The sequence below is a fragment of the Thunnus maccoyii genome, chromosome 13, assembly GCF_910596095.1.
Source record: "Thunnus maccoyii chromosome 13, fThuMac1.1, whole genome shotgun sequence".
NCBI lineage: Eukaryota > Metazoa > Chordata > Actinopteri > Scombriformes > Scombridae > Thunnus > Thunnus maccoyii.
The window spans coordinates 6248585-6275051 of NC_056545.1; the positions used below are offsets into that span (position 1 = coordinate 6248585).

At 39.8% G+C, this 26467-nt stretch overlaps 1 protein-coding gene across 3 annotated transcripts in view; it reads right to left on the reverse strand.

Annotated features, from left to right (window-relative positions):
• clip2 (CAP-GLY domain containing linker protein 2) overlaps positions 1 to 26266 on the reverse strand; it is a 49382-nt gene extending 23116 nt beyond the window's left edge. The window contains exons 1-7 of one of the 3 annotated variants that reach the window (XM_042430123.1): positions 25047 to 26266; positions 23039 to 23266; positions 12459 to 12964; positions 6695 to 6819; positions 4357 to 4570; positions 650 to 847; positions 367 to 470 (exon numbers count right to left, since the gene is read on the reverse strand). In XM_042430123.1, coding sequence (XP_042286057.1) covers positions 367 to 470; positions 650 to 847; positions 4357 to 4570; positions 6695 to 6819; positions 12459 to 12964; positions 23039 to 23153 — 1262 coding nt within the window. In that variant the 5' untranslated portion in view covers positions 23154 to 23266; positions 25047 to 26266. The remainder of the gene's footprint in view (positions 1 to 366; positions 471 to 649; positions 848 to 4356; positions 4571 to 6694; positions 6820 to 12458; positions 12965 to 23038; positions 23267 to 25046) is intronic. The other 2 variants (XM_042430124.1, XM_042430125.1) reach the window with 2 other exon arrangements.
• Between the last annotated feature and the right edge of the window lie 201 nt (positions 26267 to 26467).

Sequence of the window (26467 nt, forward strand, 5' to 3'; positions counted from 1 at the left end):
GTCAGTGAGCACAGGTTTTGTTTTTTTTTGGTCTTTGTACAGGCACAACTTCACTGTGACGACAACACTCTGGGTGGCTGTACAGAGTCACTGCAATGTATACCGAATGTACATAACTCCTCCTAAAACCACAAGTTGTCATTTTAACATTTCTGTTTGTATCTGGATTAAAAAAACAAGATAAATTAAGAAAGTTATACCACATAAAGCAAACTATTTTGTTTTCAAATGAAGAAAACATATCAGTTTATATTTGTCAAGGCCGATTGATACTTTAACATATGATACAAAACAATAATTCACATTTAGATTTAGGAACTAGCACTGTTACATGAGGGAGCACAAGTGACAACTCTGTGATATTACCTTTTCTCTTCTTCAAGCTGATTGGCCAGTTCCAGTTTATCTTTCTGTGTGCTGGCCAACATGGCTTTGACTTGCTGGAGGGTATTCTCATTCTCTGTTACATACTGTGGTCATGAAGAAGATATTTGTTTGTATACGAAGATATACTGAACAACATGTCAAGATAAATCCTTGGACAGATTATTAGTTTATGTTAAATATGACAAAATGAATGCCATAAGACCGGTATGACGTCTTTACAGCTGTTATTTGGTGACAGATCATCACCTCGTCTGTTTCGTACCTGCACGTGCTGGGTCTTGAGGGCGCTCAGCTCCTTCTCCACCTCGCAGATGTGGCTGGTGGCCTTGGCCATGTCGGCTCGCTCTAGGTCTCTCTCGGCCAGCAGCTGCTCAATGTGCTGCTGCTTCTCCTTCAGGGCTTCCTGGAGTGCGGTGGTACCCGAGATCTTCCGGGCGTAGCGTGACGATGTTTCTGTCAGCTTAAGAAAGAAAAAGCATAAAACAATAAGAAACGTGGGCAAAGGAAAGGGTGGGAAAGAAAGAAAAAAAATGCAAAGGAGGAAAGGTCAAGGTCAGATCACATCAGGTAGTGGTCAACATGTCTTTTTCTCGGACAAATTTTATTTTGTTTGTTGTTTGTTGTGGTGAAGAAAGAGCAGAACCAGACTGAAAGAATGAGATTGTGGAGACAAGCGGCTGAAATGAGTTTCCTACAGAGAGTGTCTGAGCGCAGCCTTAGAGATAAGGTGAGGAGCTCGTAGATCCAGGGGGAGCTTGGAGTAGAGTCGCTGCTCCTTCGCGTCGAAAGGAGGTTTGGGCACCTGGTTAGGATGTCTCCTGGACGCCTCCTTCTGGAGGTGTTCCTAGCACGTCCAACTGCTAGGAGACCCCGGGGCAGACCCAGAACATGCAGGAGGGATTACATGTCTCTTCTGGCCTTGGAACACCTTGGGATGCCCCAGGGGGATGCTGGAGGGCGTTACCGGGAGACCTTGCCACCGAGACCTGGTCCCGGATAAGCGGCAGAAAATGGATGGATGGACGGACGGATGGGAATTTTATTTTCTCTAAGATCATGAGAAAATTATTTAATGATCATGAAAACCAGCTTTTCTGTGATCTCAACATGAAACACTTTGCTTTCTTGTGATCTCTAAGTAACATTTCATTTTCATTAAGAGAAACTATCTGTGAAAACCAGTTTCACATGGTCATGGGATAACTACTTTGTGAATCTGACACAACAACACATTGCTTTCATGTGATTGCAGATGAACTGGTTCATCATCATGAGAAGGCAAAGCTTTTTATGGATAAGAAAACAAGGCTTTGTTATAATGAAATTGTGCAATAGTTATTGTGGAAACACTGATGTTCCTTTTAAGAATACTAGGACATGAAAATGACAAGTTATTCTATAAAATACTGACTACAGGAGGTTTCAGACTACATATATAAATCTCTAAAAGCTTTTTTGTCTGAAGTTTGTTTTCCTTCTGTCTCAGAATATTTTACTGCTTGAGAAAGTATCCACAACATCAAAACCACAAGCATCAATGAAATTCTTGAAAGATGCATCACCTTCTTTGACCACTAGAGTGTGCTCTTTGAAAAGGTTCCCGCCTCACCTACGAGATCAGCTCAATCCAGTAGCTTCTATTGTATAACGGAATAATAAAAAGAATAGAGTCGTCTTCAGCGGAACAGGGTTGTTAAAAGCCAAAAGTGGTTATTAGAGATAACATTAATGGACATAAAAAAGCTGTAGGATTTCACATATAAGTCTGAATTGTCAAGTTTTTGTCTGGTACATACATGAGAATAGTGATGTCACTAAGGTAATAAATTCTTGCTTTAGTGTGGGCGCCTCTATTATCTATTGCAGGCGAGTAATCTATACTTTGCTGGATGTTATTAATATTTCAATACTATTCACATCCATAAATGCAGTACTTGACTGACTGACTGAGGTTTGTTAAATGTGTGGTGTTTCTGTGTATATACTAATTGCCTGCAAATTAGACTAGTTAGATTCAATTTAGGGACAGTGCCTCCTTTTGTAGCATTTAACAAAGCTAATCGTGGTACAACTAAGATCTTTAGAAATGACAGTCTGAAGATTTTGTGCAGCGTGGTCAGCGTGATAATTCAGAGAGGTTCTGTCTGACATTGTCTGGCTGCCAACAATTAAGGAAAGTAAAGGGGAGGGTTCTGTGTCCAAGATCTGGCTCGAAACCAGAAGCTATAATCAATGTGAAGTACCCTGATGTTCCATTTATTTTAGTTAGTTGCCAACCATCCCTGAGGATATTAGTCTTAATGACACAGTGTGTAGAAGGAGCTACTTGAGCTCTTTTTCAGCTGAAGGACTCCAAACTTGTAACGAAGAAGCAAATTTCATTGTCAGTGGATCAGAGCCTAATTGCTCAGCGGAAAAAGGGGGTATTTCATGCATTATACATGGAACCAATTCATCATCTCAGAGACAGAATATATAACAACATAAAATAAAAACTCAAATCTTAACACTTGAGAAGAATCTTTGGTATTGAAACCTGTTCCAGAAGAAAGTAAAAACATTTCAACTGAAAGTCCCTTTTTACCAGATAAAAAGGTAAATTATAATGAATTCAAATGTATTTTGATGATGATATAATATTAATGGACCTGTGAAGCACCTTGTAACTCTGGTCTACTTGTTCTATTCTTCAAAGGAATAGTTTGGGAAATATGCTTTTTCAATACCACTCTCATGTTTGTGCAGCTGGTTAGCTTAGCCTAGCGTAGCGCCAAACAAACGTAGAGTAGCAAAATCCACTCACAACACCTCTAAAGCTCACTAATTAACATATTATTTCTTGTCTGTACAAAAACAAAGTGTAAAAATAAGAGGACTTGGTTTTACAGGAGGTTATGTGCAAGACTATTTCTTGACTGGGAGCAGAAACTTCCTGGAGTCTCCGCTAGTTGTCTGGTGACCTCACGGTTACAACAGCACTGGCTTCATATTTACCGTACAGACATGAGAATGGTATTGATTTTTTTTTTTATCTTCTCCTAACTCTAATAAGCATATTTCCCAAAATGTGGAGTTTTCAACAGCATGTCACTCTGCATGAACAAGTCAAACAGATAGAGACAGAGCGCAATTAAGTCCTACCCACCCCAGAGGGGAAAACAATTCATTAGTCTCCACTGATTTTGTATCGAGTGAAGATGCCTCCTTGTCACTTCTGTTAACTAACAAACAACAGAAGAATGCCTAAAAGCTGCTGTGAGGTGGAATGCACTACCGAGCTCCCGAACTGAAAAACTGAAGAAGACAGAAGTGGATACAGCGCTGTGTGCCTACGGTAGAAAAGACAGACCCGACCTGAGCTGCACGGACGGCCCGCAGCTCAAAAACCTCTGTAAAATCGACACATATATCTGGACGCGCTGCTAGTCACAGTTAACACGCATGAAAGTAAGAACATAATAGCTGTTTAACTGAAAGGTATGCTGTGTTTTAAATCACAGCAATAGCTAACCTGCACTCAGCTGTGATGCTGAGTGTAAAAAGAGCCTGAATGGGAAATGATTGCATGTCTGTGTGTGTGTAATTTCCCCGTCTGTGTTTACAAACTGTAGTCACCATATCATCTGTGAAAAGTGTCATGCCAGCCTGTTATGTGGTCTCTACTGTAGATGTGATGTCAGCCCTTGCGTTCATGTTTTGCATCTTAGCATGTAACGAGCTTCAGCATATGCTATTAACTACCTTTTCCTCTCTCATAGACATATGGTGCTAAAATAATCCTTTGACATGCTGAAATCTTAAGTTTTTAGCTAGCTACAGGCATTTTGTTAGCTTTTCAGCCCTCGGTTGCATATTATGGTGCTGATTGTTTTCCCCTCCAGTGGGCGTGGTTTTCACAGTATGACGCGTCGCGCTCTGTCTCTATACTGCTCTCAGTAATGTATTCGAGGCACACTGCCGTTATCTTACCAGTCCAGCTCGGCTCGGTCGTCCACCCACAGAGGAGGCCACCGAGCTGACTGAACTGATGGAGGAGCTGCTGGGGCTGTGGGCCAGAGAGGAAACTCCCATGGCCACTCGCTTGCTCTTCTTCACCTTGGCCGGGCTGGTTGAGGGGAAGCCGATGCGGATCACCTTATGGATCGGAGCAAAGAGGCCAAACTTGGGAAGACACTGAAAGTATCTGCAGGAAGTGAAGGAGAGGGAAGATGTTACAACTGCTTTACAAAATTACCTAAAAAAAACCCAATTTGGGAATTCAAATCCGTTTATTAGATACTTCCACTTACATTTCTTAGAATAGAAAGAAGAAAATGATCATAGATGGAATTTTTTGAAGGAAGTAATGATCTTATGATGTCATCTTTAAATATTTCAGTTTCAAACCAGGTGCAAATTAGCCTTACAATTCTTGTTACACCAGAAAGTATATGGTCAATCATTAAAATCATCTATAAAACTGTAAAATCCATTCCAACATGTAAAATGAAATCCAATTGCAAGACAGGAAGCCAAAGTCAGCTGCATCATTATAGAGCAATAAACCCGTCTCAAATAGCCATTATATTGGCATAATTTGCACAAAAGAACATTATTGGCCCTGAGGATGCTCAGAATGTCCTGCAGCAGTCTGTAAGACCTTTAACCTCCGATATCAAGCTGCAAACTAGAAATGTATGTGTCACATTTTACACTTGTCCAGATTTTTATATGTACTGTATATTAAGGAACTTGAGCGATCTTTTATTTTTCCAATTAAGACATATTTCTATGGTCAGACATATTTTATCTTTAAAAGTGCTGAGAAGTTAATCCATGCTTGCAGGGCAGGTTGCTAGATGGAAGGACCTGAGAGAGGCCCCCACACAGTCTATGGCGGAGACCTTTGTGTGTGTGTTTTGTATATTTTGATATTTGTATATTCTGCACTGATTCTTGTATAACTGCACTAACACCTGTTGATGCAAATTTATCTTCTGCACTTTTATAATTGTGTTGCGATTGTATTGTCATTTTATGTAAAGCACATTGTGTTGCTCTGTGTATGAAACGCGCTAAATAAATAAAGTTTGACTTGACTTTTATTTCTTCACAACTTATTCAGTCATTATACTCCCTCATCAACCAAGGAGCTGTAGCTTTTCTGCAGATGGTTTAAAATGCAGCTGTTTTGGCCTCTTTCCACTGGCTGCTGGTGGAGATTAGATTTCAACATGAGGATTTTTTTTTTTTTTTATCACCTATCAGGCTCTACACACTAAAACCCCTGAGTACATTTCTGAATCGCTGTGTCCTTGTAGTCTCTCAGATCTGCTGACCAATGTCTACTGGATGTTCTCAAAGCTCGACTTAAAACAAGAATTTGCTGCGATCCCGGCTGAACTTTGAGATAGTTTACCTCTCGTTATTAGATCACCCGTTAGACTCGAGGGATCTCTGCACACTTTACAGGTTAAATAAGAAAAAAGGATACAAAATAGTTAAAAAGTCACTGTCACTAAATTATAACTAAATCAACATTGTTTTCTTGCTTTTTTACTTAAACAACAGCTTGTTTTTTATTAGAACATGTACTTCTCTTTCTCTACATTATCTACACGTATCTTTGATTTTGCAAAAATAATTTTACATTGTTTAAGCAGAGGCCATGAATAAACCCCTCTGGGCTTCTTGTCTGTCTGCACACTGCACTTTTTCTTACTTTACTGTGTCTTTTTATAGAAACACACACAAATAAATTCTGAGTCCTAAACTATTGGAGAATTATACTGGGAGAAAAGACAATAAACTATGAACAATTATATAAAATCTTTAGTTTAAACAGTAAGCGAATAAACAAGTGCTCCTGGATTTGGACCTCTTCATGAAGAATGTGTCAGTGACTTGGCTGCTTACAGAACTTTTTCCATTTTTGTCCTTTTAGCTAACGGCTTCTAAAATTCAAGCTTTGCTCCAAGGTATCTGTCACCATTTTTCACCCGTTTTAAACTGTTTACCAAGAATCAAGAGAGAGGAATGTGCGCTGGGATAAGAAAAATGTCTGAGGACTCTCAAAGGTGAATAAATGATGATGAATATGATAAACGTGTTAAATATGACAGTTAAAACATGGCCAACAAATGATACAGACCGGCTCTGGGCTAGAGGGTCAGTAAGTGTAATTTCATGGACAAACAGATGAAAGCACAAACAGCTGAACAGATGGATTCACAGACTTCCCCTCCATTTCCTTTTAGGGGAAAAAGCAGAGGAATTTGGGGAGCTTGAAGCATACATAATGTCTGTGTGTGTGTGTGTGTGTGTATACCTTGTACCAGCTACGGCTCCATCATTCTTCCCCAGGGGCTCATCCAGCTCAACCCCGCACCATTCACCCTTGGCGAAATCTGTCTCCCCCATGTAGCGTATGACTCCCATCTTAGAGCCTCCAACCTGACAGCAGAAATGGAAAAAGGTCTGACTGCTGACTGCTGCACTTTCAATGAATATGGACACAATTAAATGCTTAAAAGTTGTGCTTAAATGCTTTTAATGCTTAAAAAAAACACTCATCACTGATTTTAAATGACACTATTAGTCGCTCTACTAAATCATAACGCACCATTTTAGATTAGATGTGATTAGTTTAGTTATAAGAAATCATGATTAAGATAAGAAGCTTCTATGTTCTAAATTTTACACTACATTTCCCATAATCCCCTTTGCTCCCATAACACAGAGGATGTTGCTAATGGTCCTGATCTTCACTATTTCTCCAGTATTGTAACCACAATCACTTCCTCATTCATTTGACTCTATAGATGCAGTAAACTGATATTTCAGACTCTGAGAAAAAAGGGTTTAAAGTTTTCAGACTGGTTGGCAAACTACTTGAGAGATAGATAGTACCTTCATTTAAACGCATTTCTAGGTTGATTATTTTTAAATAATTAACTATACCTAGAAAAATTCATGACAAGATTTAGCTTTGCATTTTCAGTTTTGGATGGTTTACCCTAATGTTGGACCAGTAATTGTGTGTGTGTGTGTTTGTTCACTGGCATCATTTCACTAAGCTGCAAGCTAAGGCAGCATCCTGACGTCATAGTTTCAATTCTCTGGGGTCAAATGCCTGCTAATAGACTGACAGCACAGTAATATTTGGTCAGTGTAATAGGCCTTTTTTTTGCAGAGAACACATTTTAACATGTCAGAGTAGGAAAAGCACAGGTGTAGATAATAACATTTATGATGGCTAAATTCCATTTTGCTGCCTCAGTTTCAGGTCGCCAGCTCACTGTGACACTGTCATGGCTAACTGGGACACTTGAATAGGACACAGACGTCGTTAATGTTATTAGTAACACTTGTGCTTTTCCTTCTATGACAAGTCAAAATGCCTGGTTGTGAAAAAAGGTCTTTAGAAAGTAGAAATAGTACAAAAATTACAAACAATTGATTATGATTATGACAATGAATGCAGTGTATTTCACAGATAAACAATGAACTTAGTCTCAGCAGTCTAACCACTACTGTCTGCTCAGCTGCGATGTAGCACTGTGCCAACTCCTGTGCTGTGCTGGCATCTGCTCTGTAAACTATACAGTCAAAACTGCAATATCTGTGATATATAAGTCAAATTATGTTGATTTTGATCAGCTCTCTGCTTTACAGTATCTGTTGTGCTCTAGTCACATGATTAAGTCTTCTGCAGACAGCATCCGCTTTTCCAAAATAAGTGCACAAAGTTATTTGCTTTTTTTGCACACCACCCCGATTGGCAGTGACTCAATATTCTGCACAGATTCAGAGTTTCTACTGTGCAAAACTATCATAAATCTAGTAAATAGACAGGTCACAGGACAGTACATACACTATAGTTTGTAACTGTACATGTCACTTTTGTATTTGAACCAGGTTATCTCAAGAAATGTGAACTTTGATTCAAAAGGGAAAAATCATCTGCCATCTGCGTATTCAGGGTGCCACATAGTCGCTTCCCAGTCCGACACACTGAGTTTCCTCTTAGGAAGACAGTCTAAAATCCACACACGCTGGCCCTTGAGACAGCCGACAGCTGCTGAATGTCTTCCACACATGGAGACCACATGTATGAGAAACAAAAACTCATCAACATGTATAAATATCCTACTTGTCACCATTTCCTTAAATATCTAAGAAGATGAAAACCTACCATTTTAGAAATAAAACGCCAAACCAAGGGAACACATTTCAGCCTAACTTGTTAAAATATGTAAGATACTGCTGTAATTAAACTTCACTTAACATTTGTTAAAATTATGTTTGTGACATTTTGCTCTTCCTTCCTTTTTTTTTTAAATCCACCAAGCATTTCCTTTTTTTTTTCTTACCAGTATCTCTACAACATCTGTGATAGCTTACATGTAGGGTTACTTCCATTACTGTAATCCCATTTCCTGGCAGTTGTCACAGTAATATGCAGAATGTACAGGATGTGGGAAAGTGTAAAAAACAGCACAGATGTTTTAGCACATCTGTTCTTTTTTACAGATAAATATTTATTATCAAATGTTTAAAAACAGTGATCTTCCAAAAATCAATGCTTATTTCTAGAGTGCGCCCAGGTCCCATACATGAATCCATGATAGACTGCTGGATTTAGCAGTACAAATAAAAAAGGGCACGGTGAGTCACTTTTCATCTTTCCATTGTCAAATTAATATTCCATTCCTCCGCTGATTTGTCCTTCACCTAAACCAAAGACAAAAGCATGGAAAGAAACACTGTGGTGTCACAAAACATTAAACTGAGCTGGTTTTCTGTCAGCGTGATGGTGTGATGTCTCAGTCACTCAGTGTCAGAGTGCCAGCAGTGCTGAGACAGCCAGTCAGTTACAAGCCCCATCCTCTTCCCTGTTACTGCCAATCTCACCTAGAAGTTGTACTAAGAAGGTAGTCAAGATAGAATAGTTCCATATGAGTTAAAGGGTATGTATTATGCTGTTTGTGATTTTCTATTATTTATATACTGTTATGATGTTGGATATCTATGTTAAACATGGTGAAACTTCCAGAACTTGAGGTTAACATGTGTAGAAATGCTCCCTGCAAGTCAAAAGCCAGGGCTTCAACCTGCTATAATGCTTCATTTGCAATGTTTTTTTTACCTTGATGAGCTGACGTCAGCTTGTCGCACATGGCCATAGACGGCCGTCTGTTCCGTAGCTTTTTTTGCTATGGTTGTTGCTAAGGTTTTTCCATGTGCTGTTTGAGTTGCCCACTCATATTTCGGAATCAATTTTGGCTCGACTATGTACGGATGTGTTTGAGAAGCTGATATTTCCAGTAAAGAGCAAGAAAAGTTTGTTGCGTGGTTTGTTTACTTAGCCTCCAGAGCCAGCGGATGTCTGCGGAGGGGCAGCTTCCAAGAACTGGCCAATCAGAACAGAGTGGGCTCCTTGGGAGGGGGTCCTTAAAGAGACAGGAGCTAAAACAGCCTGTTTCAGACAGAGGCTGAACTGAGGTGCTGCAGTCAGTATGAGTTAAATAAGGAGTTTTTATGGAGTTTATTTTTAACTGTAAATCATGCACCATATTCTGGTAAAACCCCAGATTAAAATAAAGACCTGGAAATGTCGGTTTAGACCAGACTGAAATATCTCAACAACTACTAAATTTTGAGATGGCGTTCATAGTCTCCAGATGATGTATCTTAATGACTTCCTCTGACTTTTCCTCTAGCATCACCATGATTTTCATATTTGTTCCTTTGAGTAAAATGTCTCAGCAACTTTTGGGTGGAATACCATGAAATCTGGTACTTACATTCACATTCATCTACTAAATCGGTTATATACTTGCAAAATGAATGACTTTCCCATGAGCCTCAGCTATACTTTGTGTTAGTGCTACTTAGCAAATGCTAGCATGTTTTTAAATGCTAAACTGAGATGGTGAACATGGTAAACATTATGTCTGCTTAACATGCAGGATGTTAGCATTTTAGCACTGTCATTGTGAGCAGATTAGCATGCTGATGATAGCATTTAGCTCAAAGTACAGACTCACAGAGCTGTTAGCATGGCTGTAGATGTGACGAAACATGTCATAAGGGACTGATGTAGAAAAAATGTAAGAAATGTTTTGAATGAAGTTATTATAAGTGAATGAACATGTTATTAAAAAGTATCAGCCAGTAAAATCTTTGGTTGGTCTAACATTTGCATGACTCATACTGCATGAAATTCAATTTGGAAAAAAGCTAATTTATTCTTTTTGATGTTCCAGCATGATTTTTTAATTTCTTTCTAATTCTGTTTAATGAAATCATTCAGATTGCATGTACCCCCAGCTGAAGCTACTACGATCAGGTTATGCTTGTGTAAAGGGAGAATTTCATTGACTGGCAGCAATTTGAGTGGCTCTCAAAACATGCAAATATAACACCAGCCACATCACATGCAACCCCACTGACAGAAAAAGAAACCTCTACCAAACTCTCCAGTCGCAGAGACGGCCTCTGGTTAAATATCAAAGCTAGCAGACGAGAAACAAAAAAGGGTTTTGTGCTTCCTGTGGGTGCTCAGGCGTCAAAGGTGCCAAGGCAAATGGAGACAGTAATCATGTGTTTAGCCTCTGAGGTCGTCTCTCTGTTGGGAAACATTTCTGCAGCTCTTTTGAGAAACATTCTGAATTACATGAGGAAATGTCTAGATGACCACTATTTAGGCATGCACATACAAACACATCAGCAAAGTTTGACCTTCAAGATTACTACTCTGCAAGAGAGCAGGACCGGGTACTGGTTACGTGCCAAAGATGCCTCAGGTTCAACAAAATGTGCAAGAAAACGGTGTTCCCTACTCCTGCTACTATCACAATTCAATACCTTGCAGAGGAAAATAATCTTTACTTTGTGTATACAATGCATAATCTGAGTTTCACACTTTGTGCTCATTTTGCAACATTTTTGAAGCGGTGTTGTATTTCCAACAGCTGAGGAGGGGGGCGTGAGACAACTGGATAACAGCACATCACAAGCCACCACATTAAGATAGATTACACAGGAGAAGCTTAGGAAATAGATGGATTCACTGATCAATGTGTCAGCTGTGGTCTCTCCTCTCTTAAGTGCTGAAAGTAATCCAGAGTGATTTACAATATTGACCAGTAGGAAGGCTTCTTGAGCTCCCAGTTTCCAACTGCACAGGGTCTGATGTAACTATCCCCTGTGCCCATCAGTAAATGGGAAGCAATGTGACCCAGGGCAAATACTTACATGCAGTGAAAATCATATGCGCTAATAGGGGTCAATGAGAAAATAAGCAAAATGTTCTTCCTGCAGAAGTTTACCATGACCATGGACATTTTGACCAGCTGAACGATTAAGGTTGGGTGGAGGTTGTAATAGACAGAGTAAGGAAAAACGGTTCCTCCCCTTGAGGATCATTCATGTATCACGTTACACTGCATGAATCCATCTTTACTGAGGCCTGCATTAAATTGTAATTAGCCGCCCAGTGAGACTTTGAAACATCATCTAATTACTTTCAGCTACTATGGATTACCTTACTCTCAAATATTTACTGAAAACTGATTTAAAGGATAGGTTCATTATTTTTCAAGTCATTCTCAAAACAACAGTCAGGTGCCCAAATGAGCATCCAAACATGTTTTGCTCGCTGTAATCATTTGTCCTGTTTATACTGACCGTTAGAAGATACCCTCAAAAATGTAAGTGATGGGGGACAAAATCCCCCCAAAAATACAGTGGATATCTCACACAGTTAGTCTTTTCAGTAAAATAAATTCTCTTGACAGACATTGTTTTCCTGTTAAGCTGCGGTGGAACGATCATAACAACAAGAGGGAATTTGGAACTAAAAAGACAAAACTTTTGAACGATATACAATATACAAGTTAATCAGACAAATTTAGATAACTGAAGCCATCATCAAATAAACTTTCGATCCATTTTTGCATGGAAGGAGGGCTGTGGGATTTTGTCCCCCATCACTTACATTGAAAGTGTGTTAAGAAGGGTTCTCTTAATGGCCAGTATGAACATGATTACAGCAAAAAAAAAACCACAACGACCACAAAGTTACTTACTAAAACTCGATCTCCCACTCGAAGATCCTTATCTCCAGCTTTCTTAACCGAACCACTATCAGACATGTTGGACCCCGACTCGTTGCCCGTTTTCACGGCGCTGTTGAGCAAGCCCTCTCTGAGTGGCACTACCACCCGCTGGCCAGGAGGGGCACCACTGCCGCCTTGCTGAGTCTGATTCTGGGCAGAGAGTGAGTCAGTGGAGTGGCTGTCGCTCCCCTCTCCCACTGGCTGTCGGTTGAGCTTCGAGGGTCGCGTGAAGATGCCCTGGAGGGGCTGGCACTCAAAGTAGCGCACGCCGCCCACTGAACCATCGTTTTTGCCAACTAGGTCATTCAGTATCACGCCTGCCCACTGTCCCGGGGCAAACTGGGTCTCCCCTAGGTAGGCAATAACTCCTGGTTTGACACCGTTGACCCAGACCTGCTCACCCACTGTGTAATCCCCCAAAACATCATCGCCTTCTTCTGAGATTTTAGTTGGTGTGATAGGCTTGAGTGGAGCATCTGGAGAAAAAGAGACATATTATATATTATTTTACATGTTATACAGTGTCCATATAACAAAAACAAAAGCAGGTCCCAATAGCAAGAAACATGAACAGCACTGAAATAAAAGTAATGTTGTAACATGTGCATGGAAAGTAGATCAGTACTTGTTATTGTAATCACATTCTCCAAGCCACAACCTTCTAAACACTGCATACATTGTGAGGACATCCCCATTCAGTCCAGCAGAATCGCCTTCACACTATTCATCCTGTTTGACCGTGTCATGCTGGCAAAAAAAAAAAAAAAAACTGCTTGTGTGGCAGCATAGCAGCACAACTGTATAATTTGTGCAAGATTAGGTGTTTCTCTAATTCCTGAAAAGTGGGTCAGAGAGACGTATCTGTGATATACCGGTGGTGATTAACCCTGCCTCTCAGCCCTGTGATATCATCTGTTTGACACACAGATGAGCTGGGTCTGTTTTTTTCCACAGCAGCCTGTAAACTGAGCAGGGCACCATTAGCACGCGGTCTACTGCACCGCACTGCCAGTAAAAGTCTGTGTTTATCTGTGTATGTATGAGTATGTGGGTGAGTGTTTGTGTGTGTGTGTGTGTGTGTGTGTGCAGGAATGGTTGGTGCCAGGGCTGTCTCCCCAACACCCTAAGAGAGGGCCTGGGGCTTTGTGGGCCCCCAATGGTTGTGCTTTCTTTCTGCCCCAATTGCTCCCATATGTTGTTATGAGAGACACATTCGGCATGAATGCAAATTGGTAAAACTTCAAAGAGGTTTTCACTTGATGATACAGTTTGAAAGTTTTTAGGAATGTGCTGCTTCTGGTGGATGTTTATTTTGGGGGAAAACTGTCGCTGACAATTTTGCAAAATCCCAAGTGATTATTTTAAGAAGAGACATTTTCCAAAGTGTAGTCCATTTGCTCTTGCCTCATTTTGTATTGTACTGTAACATTTCACACAAAAATGTCAGCTGACCGTAAGATATTGACAGTCTGAACATGGGAGCAGCCAGGTCTCTCATCGATCGGTAATGTGTCAAAATGAATGTGGCCTGGGGCGCAGCAGCGTTTCCTGCAGCTCAGCTGGATCACAGTTCCAGTGATGGTTTGAAAATATAACCGAGAAAACCTTCCAGCTAACAAAGTTATCATCCAACATTTCTGTTATCATTCAGTCATTTCTCATTGATTTTGATTTAACTATGTCAAAATCATCCAGAGATTAAAAAAAAAAAGTATGACTGACAATTATTTCTAATCTGTGAAAATGTCTTTAAAAGCAAATACTGAAAATTATGTAGTAAAATGTATTCTCAAAGGACCAGTGTGTAGGATTTAGTGGCATCTGGCGGTGAATACCCCTCCCCCTCCCACAAGCGTGTGAGAGAACCTACAGTGGGTAGGTTGATGATTATACACTAATTAAAATATTATCTTCCATTTCTGCCAAGTCTGTTCTGCTAGACGCTACTAAATTCTACACACTGCACCTTTAAGATCACATTGTAACTTGATATGCTTTAAAGAGATATCACTGGTGGGAAAGTCAGTTAATTTTAGCTTCCAGTGAACACACATCTCCTCAGATGACCTTATCATAAGGCACCATATCATATGGTACTGTGGAGGATTTCAGAAATATAAAATCCTATTCTATAGTGTAAAAAAAAAAGTATTTCAGCAATTTAATATTGTATTTGCATAATTATCGGGGACTTTCAAGAGACATATTTTTATGCATTAGTCCCTAATATGGGTCAAGCCCCAAAAACACAGGATCCTACATTTCTCATACTGCACCTACAAAAAAGTTGATGATCATATAGACCAGCCAAGATATATGTATATATCATTATTTTTACATAAACAAAACAAAAAAACACATCATCATCCATTACATTTATTTATTATTTATAAGAACTGTGTCAAAGAACTGTACTGAGCGGATTTTCCAGTGTAAAAATAAACTTGTCTTAGCACAAATAATGTAATGGGGACTTTTCACTGTAAATCGTCAGAAAATAGTGGAAAATGCACTTTACAATTTCTTAGTGCCCGTGGTGCCGTCTAAATAAATGTCTTGTTTTGTCTGAACAGTCCAAAACCCAAAGATACTGAGAAGCTGCACCCAGCAAATGTTTGGTATTTTTGCTTAATAAATGACTAAAATGATTATTTGATTATCAAAACAGTTGCTGATCAATTTTCTGTCGATCGAGTAATTAATTAATTAACTAGTCGTTCCATTAATTAACTAGTTGCTGCATTTTCTTGTATGTATGCATTTATTGACCATACATACAGTATATGCTGATGCAGTTATAGCTGCGATAAGCAGAAAAAATTACACTGTTATTGTGTTACAAGTGCCTTTAGGAACATTATATGACCTCTAATACATGTCGGTTATTAACATACTGTACAGTGATTTTTGTAAAAGCAATGCAACATCTGATCCAGGCCAGCAAACCCAGCGTGGCGTTTCAAAAACCTGAGTAACCCATGATTTGGGTTGCTGCGGCAACAAGAGAGCGAGGGTAAAAGGATCCTCGGCAGAAGGAAGACTGGAAACACAGCCTTTACTTTCACTATTGTGCTTGGCCACCTCCCACCACCATCTGAATCCCACTATTCATCAGCTCTGCACAATGAAACCTCTACAGCTTCCTCCCGTCCCTCCTCCTCCTCCTCCTCCTCCTCCCAATTATCCCCCCATCTCTCCCCGCTTTGCTTACACACATACCTCTTTCTCTGGCCTCTTTAAGTCTGCTTATTTATGATCATTTTCCACAATGACTATCATCTTCACTCCCTCATTTGTTCTTTTTGTTTTAAATTGGGCTTATCAGTCAGTCAAAGCTGACATTGTGTTGTTGTCTTCGGCAGTGACTGTGGCAGCTGTGTAAGGCTGAGCGGCACAGACTGTAACAGATGGAGGGGGTTGAGCTTGAATGTTTTTGACTTTTGATCAATTTGTTGCTTTTAAATGTACTGTGATTCGATCTAATATCATTGTAGACATGAAGGACATCAACATCCACAAGTTATGTCCCACATTTGAGGGACAAATCAGCACAAACAGGTTTTCAGTGGTATTATTATCTCTTCAAATGACCAATTAAACTTTTTTGGGTCAAACTTTCAGTAAACAGGGAGAACAGATCACTGGTGGGTTATTACAGGGCTGTAATTAAATCACATTTCTTTCTCTGTGTTTTCAACAGCAGTAGATACATTTCCTTGGTTGCATGTTTGTATTTGGTTGATTTGGCCTCATGTTGCCAAGTTACAGGAGATCTTGGATAGAGCTGCAAAGATTGATTAGTCATTCGACAAAAAGTTAATCAACAGCTATTTGGATAATCTTTTTTTTTTTTTAAGAAAAAATGCTAAGTTCTATGGTTCCAGCTTCTTAAACGTGAATATTTTCTGGTTTCTTCAGTCCTCTATGATGGTAAACTGAGTATCTTTGGGTTGTGGACTGTTCTTTGGGACAAAACAACATATTTTAGGTTGCGTTATGCAATTTGTATCAACATTTTTCACCATTTTCTAATATTTTATATATATTTTATAGACTTTTATTGACTAATTCATGAAATAATCCACAGACTAGTTGATAATGTAAATAATTGTTAATTGCAACTGTAATCTAGGGCTTGTTTCATCACATGGTTCGATAGTTTGTTCACTGGACAGTGTTTAAGGAACCTTTGAGATTTTGGCAACAATGGTTGGAGATGAGAAGAACAGGAAAAGGGATTAAACTGAAAATGATTCAACTTTCTTTCACCTGATAGGCATGAGCTCTGTGATGTGGTTCACCTTCTTTATTTTTCACGTAAGAGGTGATTCACTGTAAAAAAATCTTGCTTATGTAAACAACACAGTTGCAGTTTTCTAATAGTATCAGTTTTGAAAGAGGAGTCTTTTCAGGTTTTGGTGCAACGTGAGGTCAAATGACACTGAACCAAAATCATAAAAGCTCTATTTTGTTCTGTTCTGGGAGTGAATTTGCCTTCAGTCACGTTATTTACAAGGAATGTACTGTTCTCTTCATTCCAGCTGACATAATAATGTCTGTGATCAATTTTGATCAGAGTGAACTGCAAGTTATGGAATGACTGTTGCTATTAAGCACTTATAAGGTATAAAACTACGGACACAAAGAGCAGTTTCAACAGGCAATCCACCGTTTAACAACTGATGTGAAACAACTATTATGGGATACACACAAATATCCGATCATGGATCCAATTGTGGAATTTGGCTTTTCTATTGCGGTAGCTCTCTCTCCCTCTCATTGTGGGCCATGTTGCACATTAATGAGCAGGACTGATTTATGGCATTATTGGATTTACATGACTGTTGCATAAAGGTGATGAATCACTGGATTTGCCAGAAGCAGATATTAACATGTGGTTATCTACGTTTCTCAAATGAGTTTCTACCAAAATTGACTATATCACGATATCTTGATGTCCTTTGAGTCCATTTTTAGAGCATTTTTCTCTTCAAACCTCTTGACACAAAACCCACTGTCACAATAAGCAAGACAAATACATCATGAGAAGTTTTGATTGTTGTGCTTCCATGTCGTTTATAACCTTTAGGTGGATGCTTGTGGCTTAAAACCGCTTGAAACGAACCAGTTCTTATCAAGTGATGTCTAACCAAGTCTAAATTTAGGTCTTTATAACTGTTACAAATAGCCACACCTGAGGGCGGGGCGAAAATCCTGCCATAAGAGACAAGACTCGATAAGTAGGCTATACAAATTATAACCAAGGCACATTTTGGGACAGTCTCTCCTCCAAGGCATTCATGGTGCTGCACTTAACACAAAAGAGTCACAGAAGTAGTTGTGTAAAAGAAAAAAAAGTTTTACAGAGAGCTGGAGAGAGAGGTTGAAATCATGTCTATTGCTGTCGAATTGTTGTTGAATATTGAAGGTACAAAGACTGTAATATTTCCGATGTCAGAGAGATGTAAAGTCGTGGTGCAGTAAGTACGGGTGTGTACTGTATGAGAGTAGAGAGTCAAACAAATACAAGAATTTATATCTTTCCAAAAAGGCAGATATTTCTGATTTGACACCAGCTTTCGAGGTTCACAGGAGACGTGGCATCACGAGAGGTGGCTGTTATTTTCTCATCAAATGATGCAGAGGAAAGGCTGAGATGCTTTCCTCTATTCGCTTCCTACACGGCTACAGCTTCCTCAAGAGGCTGAAACACTTCTTTAAATTTAGAAAAAGTAAACTCTGCCAACTTCCGACACCGTGGCCGCTTCCCAAAATCTTCCCAGCTAGAACCAACAAACAAGAGGGTTGAGAGTTTGAGTACTAGGCCAGGTCAGAGTTAAGACTATCTGGGACAGGAAACTAATCCCTTTATCTTATTACTGAGGCATCAGTAATATCCCACCGATATCTTATTAGTGTTTTATAGCCAACTTGAGGTAACATGATTCTTGAAAAAAATAAATAAATCATAATAATCAAGGGCACAAGGTATCCTCCTATTTAAACCAGGTAGGCTGACTGACTAACCAGCCAACTGGCCGACAGAGACGGTTAAACCAGGAATTAATCACACTTATAAAAGGATCTGCTCAAAAAGCTCAAAAAAGGCTCCTATGTGATCTAAGTGCTCCTTAAGTATTGGACAGACCTGATCTCAGCTACTCTGCATGACTTTAAAAGTGCAGTTTGATGGTTTTTCACGTATTTTATAGTTCATATATCTTTATATAATTCATATATCTACCAAAATGTTTTGGATATCTTAAAAAAGATATTTAGGGGAAGGCGTTTCAACACAAATGCATTAATTACAATGTGACCAGTCAGAATTAAAATTCAACATATTTGTACTTGCATTCTGGCTAATAAGAATGATAATTAAAGATATTTTTAAATACATTGTCACTGGTCATAAATGAAAAAACCGCCTGCCATGGAAAATACTATATTTCCCCCACTAACGTAGTAACACAGGATCACTACATACAGTGTTTACATGCATAAAGTACGAGACTGGGGAATGAAAGCAATGCTTCATTGGTCATGATTGTGTATTTTCTTTTGCTGATAAACAGGATGCGAGAAAACTTATGAGTCCCTTCGTGTTAGAAACAGACTGTTTAAAACCACAGTCAAGAATTCACTTATTGATGTGATGAGCACTAGTCACATAAGGACAGCTACCTAGCAGATGAAAAGCCCCGAGCAACAGGCTTCGGTCTGTGTGCAACATTAAGGGATTAACGTTTTGAGCTGGTAATGGAGTTCAGGATGATTTCAAACACAATTTGAGCTGTTCTGCCCTCAACAAAGAGAGAAACAAAAATGACCTCCGGGCCCAAACACAGACTTGGACGGACAAATGAAAGCAATTTGTGCTTCCTTTCTCTCACACCGCTCACTGTATAAATGGATTTAACAAAGTGTGGAAAGAATATGCTTAATGTTCTTTGAAATGTGTTTTATAACATTCAAACAGCTTTTCAAATAAGTCTCTGAGGACATAGTTCACAGATTTATAGGCATCAACAGTGTTGTCACACACAGTTTGAGACGAATATTCATATCTTGCTATTGCACTCGATTTTTTTCATTTCTGAGGCAGAAACAGATTTAAACAGTGTCCTTCACATCTAACTTTAATTTAAACCTGCATTAACTGATTTTTTGGCCATTTAAGGGCAGCAGAAACAAGTAGTGAACACAACACTGACACATCCTACCCTTTGACGTTGATATGATGAACTTCTTAAAAAAACAGTTGCTTTCTGCAACCGACAATTACTTTTGTTATCGATTAATCTGTCATTTTCTTAATTCATCGATTAGTCGTTTAGTCTTTAAAATGTCAGAAAATGGTGAAAAATCTCGATCATTATTTCCCAAAGCTGCAAGATGCAACCTCAGGTGTTTTTGTTTTGTCCCGACCAACAGTCCACAACTCAAAGATATTCAGTTTACTGTCATAAAGAACTAAAGAAACCAGAAAATGTTCACATTTAAGAAGCTGGAGACAGAGAATCTAAACATTTGAAAAGAGAATAAATAAATAAAAAGACTTTTTAGAGCTTTTTCCCTAAAAACAGGTGCCTGCTGCGGCTGAAACAACACTATGAGAGCTTTGAGAGTGAACCAAAACAGTAAAGTTGCAGCCAGAGAGCTAAACAATGAGCTGAAACTCGCTATAAAGCTCCGTAAAGCCGAGGGGAGCTTGCAGAGTGGCTGATAATTCTCTGTAGGTTCATCACTACGAGAGACGCTTCTGATGTTGCATATTGTGATTTGATACTCTGTTATTATAAAAATATCAATTAAAGCTGCTTTAACATTCACAGCATCCAGAGGGAGCATAGGAAAATATGAACTAGAGCAGGGTTTCAGGTATTTGCACCACTTTAACATCTTATTAGTCACTTGCACAGTTGAGGTCTGCCCCTGCAATAGCTCAAAATTAAGAAAACCATCAACATAATATTAAATAAGATCTCTGGCAGTGCACTGAAGTAATTAGTAACAGTATATGGTTCAGTAAATGTTACACTTCCTGTGTTGAAACTGTGTTTTTTTCTTCCCTCGCCCTCATGAAATTCCACAGTAACCATGAACCATGACACACTTGTGGCAGCCTCGGATAAAAAAGCCTCTCATACACACTGATGCTAATGAGAAAAAAAAGTGTACTATCAGCCAAAGTGGGCTGGCTATTCTTCTGTTGTGTTCACTTCAGCTGGAGCTTTAATTCAGCAGAAAGAGAACTGACATGTGCGTGAAGCTGGTGGGACGGGGCTGTCATGTGAGCTAAAACTGTGAGAACAGCTGTGATTACAGGCAGGGGTTGTAATTTTGTTTTAGATTGTTTTCCTGAAATGTCTCATTTTGGTTGGTAGTGTTTCAGTAGCTGTAAGGTTGAAGTCATGTAGAACAATTTTATGTGCTACATTCTTCTACCTTTTTAGATTTCTGTTGCATTTTTTCTTTCTCCAGGTTTTCTTTTTGTGTCAATCATAATAAAGTTGTCTTGTATTTGTGGATTTTTGTATTCCCTGCAAGTGGGTGATAATGCTTTCAAGCGCTGTTTTTGGTGCTGTGGGTCAGAAAACATATTTGCTTAAAAGGCCTTCTGGGAATATCATCATACTTTAAAATAAAAAGCTATTTTGCTTTACATCTTCTTCACAATAAAAACAGTATCTGAATAGAATAAAAGCAGCACCCACTATTTTTTTGGCTGCTGTAAACAAAACACGATATTTACCTGTAAATATCGCCGTATAAAGTTGATATGCCAAAAAGATGCTTGTTTACACATTCAGCTGACACAGAGCAACATTAGCATTCATTTGGAGTTGTGTTTCTGACCACCTGATGAATGTAAGTCTAATATCCACCCTCCTTTTAGCTCTGTTTTGGTCTCCACCAACTCCTAAGGGAAATATCTGGCTCTCTAGATGCTAAATTCTCCACTATGTTCACCAGCTAGTTGCTTAATTTGTCTGTCTGCCCTTTGGTGCTGGACGAGTAGTGTACAGTGGCTTTATCAGAGTTTTTTCACTGATATCAGCTGTTTGCTGCAGCTGGAAAGAGGGTTTATGAGAACGGTGAGGGTTTACCAAAACAGTGAAGTAAATAATGAGCTGATAGATGCTAAAGTGCTCTGTAGTGCTGAGGGGAACTGTGGAGTCAGGTGGGTTTGTCACTACAGGTGATCCCTTTCACATTTCACATGGTCATTTAAAGGTAAAGTCAGCGATTCTAATCCGATACACTTTTTGTCAAATTCATCAAATATCTCCTCACGGTCTGCTAGCTGTCAGTTCTGTGTGTGTGCTGAAAAAAAAACATCTGATGTCCATCCAAAGCACTGGCTCTGTAAATGGACATGTAAACACAGTGGTGGAGCGAGCCACACAACACTACTCCAGCCAATCAGAAGCAGGGGGTGTTCGTGTTTTCTCATGGAGCAGATCTGCTTCGATTTTATGAAATGTATCAACCCACACTGAATCAGAGACAGTCTCACAGAGACCCTCTGTGTTTATTTACACTCTGAGTCTGTTTCTGTCTTGTTTTTGTTCAGTAAATTTCTGTTGCCAGTCAGCCTGGTGAAGACAGTTTGTCTGGTCGCTGTCCTCTCAGCTCCCCAGGAGCTGCAGCTAACAGACGGCTGCTTCTGTGGACAGAGACGCTGAACGTGGGCCGAGTGAGAAGTTAGGAAGCCGCAGAGAGGCGGAGAGTGTGGATGAACTGTCGTGCTCACATGAGACGTGATAATGTGTGAGAGGAACAGAAGTGACTCTACAGCTGACACATCGCTCTGGATTCTGCCATATTTCTCTTTTGGTCGTTGCCATGGCGATTGCGTGTCCATGAATTTGAGGGGCGGAGTTTCTGAGGGAGCACGAAGGGAGTTGTGTATTTGTTTGGGTGTTTAGTTCGTATATCAACAATCTTTCTCCAGAATGACTGACTCTAACTTTAATCCATTTTTATTATTTTAAAAAAAGTTAGTGCTCCTTTAAAATAGCACAAGAGAAAAACTGCATAAACCCACAAACTATGAAATAAGCAGTTGCCACACTTCATATAACAGAGAGAAAATTAATCCAAAATTGGTGGAATTGAATAAAGTGTAATGAATGCCTTTCTGGCTGAAACATGATTATTTACTATTTTCTATAAAATATAATGAGAGAGAGCAGCACATGCATCCAAACTGCTGAAAGCAACAAGAAAAGCTGAATTGGAGATCTGAGTAAATCCACTGGAAGATGAATTAAAGAAAACACTTCCAGCAAAAATCAGGTCCTTAAGGAAGGCCGACTTAACTTCCAAGATCAGGAACACACTACAAGGTGCTCATCCCATGCTTTTCTTGCCATTATACAAAAACACTTTGGAAACTGTGTGCATGTAATCTACCGCAGCTGTGCTCTAGTGAGTCATTAACACAAATAAATGGTCCAAGCCACTTCCGGGGATGAGAAGAAATAAGTGGAAGACAGAAATTCCTCATATTTTCCACATGGGGTCAGGAGGAGGAAGTAACTTACTGTCTTTGGGGACAACAGGGCTAGAGGTTCCACCCGCTGAGGTCCTTCCCACTGGGCTGGAATGCTTGGGCCCGCGGCCAGGGATTTTCAGTCCACTGGATTTGAGCATATTCATTCTACAGTAGCAGGGAGACGGCCAGGACCTGAGAGCTCCTCCCTGGGTGATGAAGGCTTGTGGATCAGGCACTAGATGCGGGAGCGGTGGCTGTCGCTCTCCATGTTTAGCTGCTGGAATGAGACGGGAGGGAGAAGGAAGTGATAACTGTGGGAATAATTAACAGTATGATAAATAAGCAGGATAAGGGGTGATGTTTTCAAGTGCAAGCTTGTGAAACCTGTATGAATGGAGCAGACAATTGGAGACCTAAGTTGGACAACTGACAACAACAACAACAACTGGATTTCACTGAATGTTTATGGACGGGTGCACACAGTGTTTGTGGCTGTTTGTACACTAAAGCAAAACAGCACAGTGTTTTTCCAGAGATTTCCAAACATTGAGCATTTTTCAATCTTATCATGGTTTGGAAACAACCATATTTTGTGCAAACTTACATTCCTACCTACTATTTACTAAAAGTATCTGCTTGGAGCAGCAAACTAGGGGTTAGGATCCCCTGAGAAGTCACTAGATCAATCTAAGGGGCAACAAAGGATAAGGCAGGAAAAATGCAACATTTATATTACAAAAAATGTTTTTCTTCTTAAAATGTTTTCATGTGAAATACCTCTTACTCTTCAGGCCTTCAAATGAAGCAGTCTAAGAAGTAAAGATCACTTTTTGGTTGAACTACTCCCAACTCATGTTGATTCTAGGCCATAAATTATGACTAGGGGTCATGAGTAATAGAAAAATGTTGGGAATCACTGGCTTAGAGGAAACCACGGTTCCCTTGAGTGATTTTTATATATCAATATAGCCATATAATGACAAAAAAAACAAAGATTCATATTGACAGTAAGAGTTAACACTGACAGAAACGACGCCGTGCATTACATGTGTTTATTTCTGGCTACAAACACATTCACATTTGTGTTGACAGCCGGTTACAGCGACCTAAAGGTAGAAACAGAAACGAATGAGAGGTCGGCTCTGTTACCATGTTGTAATACTACACTACTGCTGCAGTGCCCCTGAGCAAGGCGGTGAGCCCACAACTCATTAATCAGCAACCACAGACTGTAATGACACAGAGACACTCCTACGGCAAGTTAAGTTGTGTCTTACTTGGGTCTGTACTTGACAGTTTATCTATAAATTAGGAAGAATCCATGTTAACCTGATCAACACCTGGTAATCCATGGTAATTACAGTAAGCCAAACTATTGTTATTATCATTGGATGTGTCACAGTTGATTTATTATTATTAATAACGCCCCATTGCTTCATATATTCATTCATGGTTAACTTATCAATTTCAACAGAGTGATAATATGACTGAGAGTCAATGTAGGCCGGTGCCCAAGTGGAGCATGGCCTACAAATCATAGCTCAAAGACCATTAAGGAGAAATAATGCTGTTAGAGCCTACAATAAACAACACACATCTGGTGGAGGCTTTTAGACTAAAACACTGGGTAATTAGAAAAGAAAGCCAGCTGATTTCTGGCATAGCTTATCCATCATTTTATATATTATTTTTATCCACATTCATATAATGAAAAATGGGCATTTTAATTTTAGATCAGTCTTATTAAAGCTGTCGAGACTGATGGTTTTTGCTATAACTGAAGTAAAAAAAAATGAGGCCCTGGGTGTCGACTGCTGTGATTTCAAGATAGCTTAAGCTATTCTTCTTCATAAAGGCCTGAATGAATTTTCCAGTCGACACCTGATATCGCTGAAAACAGGCTGAAAGCGTTTGTGTGATAATGCGCACCTCAACAAAATGTTTGATCCATTGTTGTAGCTACTGCGGCAACGTGGTCCAGACTGTCCTTCACTTAAACCCTGACTCCCTCCCGGAAAAAATGATACAAATGTGCATTAATACAGGAAAATACTCACCTTCCTATGTGAAATTAAAGCGCCCGAGGAGTGTCCGAGAAGCGGCCAACTTTGAATTTTCTTGCCAGGGAAAGGGGGGGATCAGTGGTTGCCACTCCCTGGGATGCAAATATGGATGCTGAGCAGAAACTGAAAGGGGAGTCAGCGTGGATCAGTGGATGATGGCAACAACTGCACAGACTGAGCAACAGACCGGTGATGGTTTAGCAGCAGGCCCGCCGGTTCATTTTCAGGATGAGAGCTACAGCAGCTACCAAAGAGCGCAGATAATCGACATGAATCGCCGTTTTAGTGGCCGGACACTGGCACACGAGTCCCGATGGTTTCCGAAACGAAACGCAGCATCAGCAACACTGAAAACCAACTTTTCCTGCTGTCTGGCGGTCTGATTAAAAACGCTGTACTCCTGGATAATCTCTCCCTTTTTTTTGTCGGTCTCTTCTTGCTCTTGTCGGTTCCCACTGTGTGTGTATGTGTGTGTGTGGATATGTTGGGTTAGCACAGCCTCCCTGTGACTCAACCCACCGGCTAGACTGAACAAAGGGGCTGGGAAGCAGAGCCTCCTGGGGGAAAGATGAGTAGACTACAGACTAACCCATCTCTGTGACGTGGTCCGTTTAAACGTACGGCGATTTAATATGGGACTCGTTCATCGGTCAAAATACATGACTCACATTGCATTAGTCAATATCCTTTCCCATCACTGGTGCTCCCTTTTTAATTCGGCATGAATGAAATCAACAAAAACAACATTTTCCGCGATAATATGTAACATTTATGATGCGACCCCTAGTGTTTTTATATCCGCCTTCGACAGTGCATCTTCATTGGAGAACATCTGGCGTACCAATTACACAATTCATAATTTTACACGAATGAAGAGCTGTTTCAAACATTGTGCGTATGCCGAACTAAATAATGGTTTCTAATATCCCATATAAAGATCTTATTCACATAAAAATGTGTGAGCAAGTCCACCAGTCAGCAGGGAAATGTTAAATAGAGAAAAATCTGAGCGCAGTTTGGTGCAGAGTCTGTCAGACAGAGCACAGGCAAGCTGGATGCGTAGGCAGTTTATAGCAGATTAGAGATATCTGAGACATATGTAAGGAAGAATGTGAAGCAAAGTTTACATCACTGAGTTTGCATGGTCAACACGTGAAGCTGAATCAGCGCGTGGGCGATTCATTCTCATATTTCTCGTGCACTGTGGTCGTGGCCAAAACAGTTCATTATGGATCACTTCGCCTTTTCCGGCTGGATTTAAAACGCTCGGATTGGTCAACTCGTCTGCTCCTGGGAGTGCCCCGTTTGACAACTATACCGCGAAATAGAGACCTCTGCTGCTGCACTGCACACACTGATCCTTACGTCCTTATGTCAGCTTTCACTATGTGACCATGTACAACTTCTTAACAGCT